The sequence below is a fragment of the Anneissia japonica genome, unplaced genomic scaffold, assembly GCF_011630105.1.
Source record: "Anneissia japonica isolate Jap-2015-1 unplaced genomic scaffold, ASM1163010v1 scaffold287965_len1858130_cov191, whole genome shotgun sequence".
In the NCBI taxonomy this organism is placed as follows: Eukaryota; Metazoa; Echinodermata; class Crinoidea; order Comatulida; family Comatulidae; genus Anneissia; species Anneissia japonica.
This window is the reverse complement of record NW_022748342.1, coordinates 423,751-431,956: the sequence shown is the minus strand read 5'-3', so window position 1 is coordinate 431,956 and position 8,206 is coordinate 423,751. Positions and strand designations below refer to the sequence as shown.

General features: G+C 35.4%; 1 protein-coding gene across 1 annotated transcript in view; it reads right to left on the bottom strand.

Annotated features, from left to right (window-relative positions):
* Positions 1–7,136, bottom strand: part of LOC117120815 (glycosylated lysosomal membrane protein A-like) — a 12,217-nt gene extending 5,081 nt beyond the window's left edge. The window contains exons 1-4 of the mRNA XM_033265890.1: positions 6,957–7,136; positions 4,033–4,311; positions 3,452–3,634; positions 1,316–1,528 (exon numbers count right to left, since the gene is read on the bottom strand). Coding sequence (XP_033121781.1) covers positions 1,316–1,528; positions 3,452–3,634; positions 4,033–4,311; positions 6,957–7,034 — 753 coding nt within the window. The 5' untranslated portion in view covers positions 7,035–7,136. The remainder of the gene's footprint in view (positions 1–1,315; positions 1,529–3,451; positions 3,635–4,032; positions 4,312–6,956) is intronic.
* Positions 7,137–8,206: the final 1,070 nt, after the last annotated feature.

The following is an 8,206-nucleotide window of genomic DNA, read 5'->3' as shown; positions in this document are numbered from 1 at the left end:
TATATATCATATGCATATATCATTTAATATAATTAACTAACAGTTTCTCATTTTTTCAAAATAATCATACAATCATCATGGATTTTATGATTTGTTTTAATATCAGAGACAAGAATTTAAAAAATGACTAGATTTTAACTCGTCACTGAGGACAAGTTAGGTGATCCGCCGCAATTTGACCCTCCAGGAAGTGTGCGCGGTGCAGATTGAACAATTTTTAAATGCTGAAAATAGCCTAAAGTATACACAAATTCAGTTTTTTAAAGAATTTGGGGCATTTTAAAGCTTTACTCATGCATACGTGCACGGCATGATGCACATCCGCATGGTAATGTCACGAAATGTTCACTCATGATATGAGATATATGTATCAACTCTCATTGACAAATGCCTGTTGGTGAGAGACTTAATATCATTTATAATATTTACCATACAAAAATGACGTCATAGATAAAATTCAGGTTTATAGAATTCAGATGGCAATATGATGATGTCACAATGTCTGATCAGCCATTATGATCTATAAAATCATATTTACAACTAAAGTGCTTTCAGAATATTTAATAAAAATTGAGGGTCACCTTTAATCCTAAGGAGCTATAACTGAATAAAAATAGGCCTGATTTTAGCATATTTTCACAGTATATTGGTACAAACGTGCGTAAGGGTCCCTATGTTTGATACACGCGTACGGCATTGCTATTGACCATAAAATGACCTAAAAGAATGGAAATTTGTTAAAACAATGTCAGGAAGAAAAATTATGTAAAAAAACATAATTTCTTGTTTCCGTATGTGCTGCGTGCGTAAAAATGCGCGCGCATAGTGGAAAAATTCAAAAAAATTTGAAATGCTCAAAATGGCCTGAAACGTGCTCTAATTTAGTCAATAAGTGATTTCAAGCATTTAAAAATTTTGACGCATGCGTATGTGCGCATTATGAAGAGCACACGTAAAATTAGGGTACATTACATTCAACGTTAACTTGAAGTTAATGCTCACTTAATACGATTTCTAAATGGCAATTGGTTAGGCTGATATGATCGATAATGTAAAAACACAAAATTGCGCGTAGATGACGTCACGCATGACTGAGCACATTGAAAACCTTATTGTGACCATGGAGGAATTAGTTTAATTCCAGGCCAAGCCAAAGGCAAGCATGTTCGTATCTCGTGGCGATTTTGAGATATCATGCTAATGAGAAATGGGGAGAAATGTAGAATAAAAAAAAAGATCTCTGACAATAACAAGAGGTGATCCGCTCGTGAAGCGGATCACCGATAAATTTAATATATGTCAAATGGACACTTACAGAAAATATTGCAGGGGTATACTCATCATCTATAGATTTTTCAACATGCTTGCTTACTAATCCATCACTGACCATTAGTAGTTCCACAGCATAACGAGGGTTTTTAAAATGTGATGGAAAATTACTTAATGCGAATTTAAATTGTGTTGTGTTGTCTGTATATTGCAAGTGAGGTAAAGAAGTTTCACGACCAGTCTCATTATATGCTCTCATCTGCAAAAAATACATTAGCCACTTTATTCAAAAGTGAAAAATAAAATCATACAGGAGTGAAATAACATAACACCTTAGCCTTTTGCTTACCTTGAAATTAAAAATATATAGACAAAAAGGATGTTATGAAAAATACTGTTTGTTTGAAGTTCAACTGATTCAGTATTGCTCAGGTCCTCAAAATACCACAATGCCAGGATGTTTTCCTTTTGTGACCAAATAAACAACTCAATTTTCTTAAAACATCAAAAATGATATGAAATTTCTCATCATAAAGTTTATTTCACTGTTAAATTCTATCGCTGTGTGATAAAAATAAGGCATGTCGTGGTGAAATGGTTAAGTTGTCGCACAGGCCAGAATTGAGTAAATGAGCTATAAAATCCAAATTTGTTTTTCATTATAGATAGAACAGTTTAATGTCTTATTAATCATGTACCAAATAATTAGTTCTGGAAGTGGTCTACAAATTGTTTATTTAATGTTATTTTGATAGTTCATTCTATTAAACAATGTATGCACAAATAACTTTGAAAGGCAATTACTCAAAATCATGTTTATCTTGATTCTAAGAGTACTGTACTTTCACTTTCCAATAACTCAGGCTTGAAATGTCCAATTTCAATGAATAACCCCTCATTTTAAAGATCACATACTCAGATATCTGAAAATACCAACTTGAATTTCAATTTTTGCTACAACTTAGCCATTTTGCCACAATGCCTCAAATGGAACGATCATGAAAATTATGCATCAAAAAACAATTTGAAACTAGCAAATATAAAAGTTAAATCGCTTGTCATGATAATATAAAAAACACACCATGGGAAATTAAATCCATAAAGTAGACCGCAACAATTTAAAATGCAATCAGCTAGAACGTTGGATAAGACAAATATTACTGCAAAATGGATAAATACAAAACTGAAACCAGAATTTCACTTCTGATCTCTAATATGTGGTCAAAATGTCATCTGTTAAAATGATATATTTAAATCTACATAATTACTTTTTACAAGATACAGATTTGTTTCAATATTACAAAGAAATTACACTGGCAGTATATAAAACTATGTGGTCAACCAAAAATTGAATCATTTGAAGGCATTCTATTATGTAACAGTTATATTAATTCTAAGAAATTTTGAAATCTAAACCTTGTGGAAATGAAGACAGTGAGTTTCTAAAAAAAAATAATGGATTAAAGAATTTACAGATTATGCTGATTTTACGGATGTAAAAATTGGCAGATGTATAACATTGATGTGTTTTGTCATAGTGTTAATAATAATTACAAGATTCCTACCACACGTAAATGATTTAAGAGTAGTTTTACCAATTTCAAAAGGAGGAAATCCTGGTTTAAAAACATGACACCAATTATAATTATGAAAAGGCAAATCCTCATTGTGACTGATATTCTTCTTTGAATATACACTGTATGATTCTTGAAATGAAATTCAATTTGAAGTAGGCCATAATGTTTTATTCTTTATCAATTACATGGGCCAAAGGCCTAAGATGAATAAATCTGTGGTGGATTCAAGAGGTGGGGCTCCGACCTGTCCAAATTTTTCAAAATTATGAAATGGAGAAAAGGGGAAATTCTAACCAAATTTTGGTATAAGAGTGCCATTTCCGGCCATCTTGAGGTGCCATAACCAACCATGGTGGGGCTGAGGTGGTGTAGACTCTCCATCTCTGGAACTTCCCTCTTGGCCCTCTATTTCAAATTCTTGGATCTGCCATTGTAAATGCCCCAGGACACGTAGCTATGAACGAGCATCGTATGCTTAGCTGACAAACTATCTATTTATCATTTAATAAAACCAAAGCCACTTAAGGATCAGGGCCTCGGGCACTTGAGCCATCAATTCTACTCTACTTCATAAGACAGATAAATAAAAATTTGGAATGACTCACCTTGACTGAGAGACTTGAGTTTGATATTTCACTAACACTCTGGAATGTTCCACTGCAGCTTTTGTAATCTATAGTGTCATTGAAAATTTTCCAATGAATGTCATTTAACTGTGTGATGTGTGTCACATTGTTCGATGGGCTAGAAACATTGGCAGTATTTTTAGTATCGTTGAATTCTATAAGCTGAAAATGTAACAAATGCAAATATTGTAATTAGTGTACTCTGCTACACGTGTCTGAGGAATGCACAAAGATGGTGCATGCACATCAAATATTTCAGAATTATATTTATTATCATCATAGATCATCAAATTTCAATTATAATTATCACCACTGCAATTATCATCATTACCATCAGCAACCACATGGAAGTCAACATGGTGATCATCATTATCTTTGTCATCTCCACTATCATAAACATTTTTGTTATATTATGTAATGTGTAACAGGAAATTTATGTTATGATGTTTTGTTTTCGATGCAAACACTGGGCTTTTTAAGATGATTAAAAAAATCTTTAAATATCATATTATAATAATATTCAAATGACGATGCATATTGATGAGTACAGCAAGTCTCACCTTTGACATAACTAACGCCATTGTATATGTTGGTTTTACCGTGAACGATATAGAATTAGAAACATCTTCATCTTGCAGAAACCTTGTCCAATTAATTTTGAGATTAACATTCTGATCAGTGACAGCAAGAAGGATTGTTGGTCCGCCAATAGTTGACCAAATGTAGTGCAGTGTGTCTGAATCGCCAACAGCAGTCACATGTGCAAGATTAAAGGCATTGGTGTCATTTTCATTGTTGCATTCAGGGATGTCACAGCCTTCATTATAAGTAATAGTTAGCTATTTAAAAAAATGTAAAAATATTATTTTGTATTTTCTATATAAATAAATGCATACATAGGCCTTAAAAAAAAAGTACAATAAAATTCATCATTCATCAGGTTTGCATGATATTCGTTATTACTGTATTATTATCTATTATTATTATTATTATTATTATTATTATTATTATTATTATTAGTAGTAGTAGTAGAAGTAGTAGTAGTCGTAGTAGTAGTATTAGTAGTACAGTAGTAGTAAACAATTACAAAACAATTTTGGAACACAATGTTTGTATAGTTAGTTTTTCTAGATGAATTTTATTTTCATTATCATTAATTTCATTATCTTCACACTGTCAAAACACCAGACTTGCCAACCCTTGGGTCATGAAAATCTGGAGATTGTTTCAAGAATCCTAAAAAAATCTGGAGATTTACCAAAAAATCTGGAGGTTTCCAGATTAACCAAAAGATGATGCAAGATACCAAAAAAGTCACGTCACTACAAATCATTGGCCATTAATGGCGACATTCGAATTGAAAATGGCTGCTTGTTTATTGCACCGCAAAGCAAGCAGGTGGCGAATACATTGAATAATTAACGATCAAATCAATCAAATTATGCATAAATCGGAGTATTTTTTTTGGGGGGGGGGGGGGGGGTGGCCTGTGAAATCGGGTGAAAATTACATTCGTTGGAGATTTGTTTAAATATCGGGTAACACTGGCTCCTGAGTCCTTGTGGCTTTCTGAGTTGTGGCCTTTTCGGGTCCGGTCCCGGTTGCCACTCCATTATTGAGGAGTTTTAGATTTGTTTTTTTAATCGTGTTTGTCTTTGTATTTTAAATGTTTTTAACAATGAAACAAATAATATATCAGTGGTGGATCCATCCAGGAATTTGAAATAGAGGGGGATAAGAGAGGGACTTTCATAGTAGAGTGTCTAGAGCCAGTGGCGGACCGTAGGGTAAATATTGCAGGGTATGCTAGGTACAGTATTTATCTAGGATGTACAAGGGGCCGCACATCCTCCCCTACCCCTGAAACTCGCCCATCCCCCAGTCGCGCCCCACCGCCCACAAATCATGCTTAAGTAATTAAAAATCATCTCATATCACCTTATTTGAGAGTTATCCCTACATAATCACCGATTCCCCCACGTTACCTTCCTAACACCATCAGCTCCCTTCCATTTCAAAACCCGCCACTGATGCTAGGGCCTGCTAGTGATAGGAAAGTTCGTAAGCCTCTACTATAAAATCAGATTGCATTCTATAGTCAAAATACATGCATGTTATTTTTACTACCGGCATGGTTGTCTTCTCTTCAAAAGAATTCTTATTCCTGTATTTTAACAAATTTCAATTCAAATATTATAATAATTCAAAGTTTCTTCTACACTGGTCATTATGTATGTAAATATATTTAAACTTTAATCGATTCAGATTAGGCTTATACTGTAGACAGAATACCAGATCGGCAGTGGAGGTCCCGATTTGTGAGAAGAGCATGCGCACATGCTCTTGGAAGCACTGCTTCCATTCCAGTGTTAAATTGGCTATTCTGACGCCACCACATGGTTGTCACAATAGCAAATTTAAGCGTTGTAGGGTATGCTCTGACTTCCATTGACTCACTGAATAAGTGATTGGCTGATATTGAAGACCAGCCATGCAGAAAAAATAAGTACGATAGGATAGGCCCGACTGTGACTTATCCTAGGTACCAAAAAAGTAGGCCAAACATTGAAAAATTTTGCTATTCCAATGGATAGCATTCCACTCGAAAAATTAGGGTGTATACAGAAGATCCTAATTAAGATATGCTAGATAAAACGGAGAAACTGTACTACTATATTTTATTTAATTTGTTTTAGCCAGGGTATGCACTGCATACCTTGCTTGCCTTGACGGTCCGCCACTGTCTATACCACGTCAGCCCTAAAATTTATGATTATGGCACACCTAGATGGCTGGATATGGCACTCAGACTTTTCTTTTTATCTCCATTGTTTGTTAAAATTCTGACAAATATAGGGGGGCCCTAGCAGTCTGGCCCTTGGGGCCCTTAAAATAAAAGTGTCAGGGGCCTGTGGATCACCGTATGTCTATGAAAGTGTATAGGCGTTTTACTGCATCTTCACCAAACCACTGAAGAACTATAAATCACACTATTACAATTTTCTTGTACTCCCAACAGTGGAATGTAAGCTCACTTTGCATTAGGTAGGCTAGTAGGCCCCTACGCCTTATTTAGGTTAGTAAATGTAGGTCTTATTAGGCTATCATTGGCTTTCATAATACAACATGCCTTAGTTAGACTAGGCCTAGCTATATAATACTGTACCATGCCTATTCTATGTTATGCTATAGTTAGCCTAAGCCTAATTAATACTTTGTTTAATTAATCAGAGGTATGTACCACGACCTTCCAGCAGGACTAAGGCATACACAGACAGGCTATATACACACCAACAAGTCATGATACATTAGTATCATAAGAAAACAATCGTCTCAGACACCCTGAACCTAGGGCTTGGTTCCGTTTGTCACAACAATACAACACGACGGGCAGCGAGGACATCGCCTTGCCTCAAAAATAGTCAGGTGTTCCTTGTTTGAAGCAAAGGCCTAGCTTTATTACACTTCTACATACTCATCCTACCTTTCTAGGACTGATTTCAGCAATTGCAAATATAAGAAAAATGCAAGCAATGTAAACCACTGTCGTTGTCCGAGTCATTTTTGTTTTCTAAAAGCTAAACGAATTAAGTTTTTAGGCTACATAGTCGTGCAGCAATATTTTCTCTCGGTGCATTGTTTAGTCACATGATGTGTTACGAAAGGTGAGCATGTGACCAAGTCAGGTGCGCATCAGTGAATGTAGCATGGGGCGGGTGGATGGGGAGGGGAGGGGACGGTCAGAGCATATGTCCGAAGGTCCTTTGGTCCGAAGGGCCGTTGGTCCAAAGTAATTAATTCAAATATAGACAAAAATATATTTGAAGAAACACATGTTTGGGACCACCATTGCTAGCATGACTTGGTCAGCTCAGTTTATGTATATTATTAGAAATTGAAAAGATTCCAAGCGAACGGAGCGTAGGCCTAGGCCTAAGTATAACTTCCTGTCTAAGCAGGAGACAGAAAAGTTTTAATAAGGTGAATTCAACTCTTCCATCCAGTGTTTGAAAAATCTTAACAGATTAATTTACTTTAAATGGCCGATGGGTACACATCTGTTCTTCGACGAAAGTAAAGTAAGCGTGGTCGGGTGTAAAATGTTTCGAAAGTGGTCCATGGGGCGGATCCCTTGGAAAATGTGACAATTAGGGGTTTCAGAGGGATATTCAATCGATAATTCTGAATAGTCTACTAATATATACATATATATATCTTTTTCTCCCCGACGAATTTTGTTTTTTTCTACTCTTCTGGGGGAGGGGGGAACACATTTTTTAGGGGAAATTTTCCCCACCCTGCACCCCCTGTAGTACCGCCACTGCACATTAAAAGTAAATAAGCACTAGATAGGCCATACATTGAGTTTTAATTCATAATACTATGTGATAGTTCAACTGAAATTCTCACTGGGAACATCTCCCTATCCACGATCGAGAGAATAATTTTGATCATGTGAGTTAGTCAGATTTTCGTACATTTCGCAAAATAAAGGAAATATATATATATTTAAATGATGAGGCAGCGAAAATGGATGCAGGAGGTGACAAGAAACTAGTATTTTTTTTTTTAACTTGGCCTTATAGGCCTATGTTGTTTGGGAACATATGAAAAGTAATCTTTCTTAATTTACTCCATATTGTAAGGAATTGTTTTACTGCCGTATAACCTGCATTCCTGGAAAAAGGGGTCACTAATTCGGACCAACGGGCCTTCGGACCAATGGACCTTCGG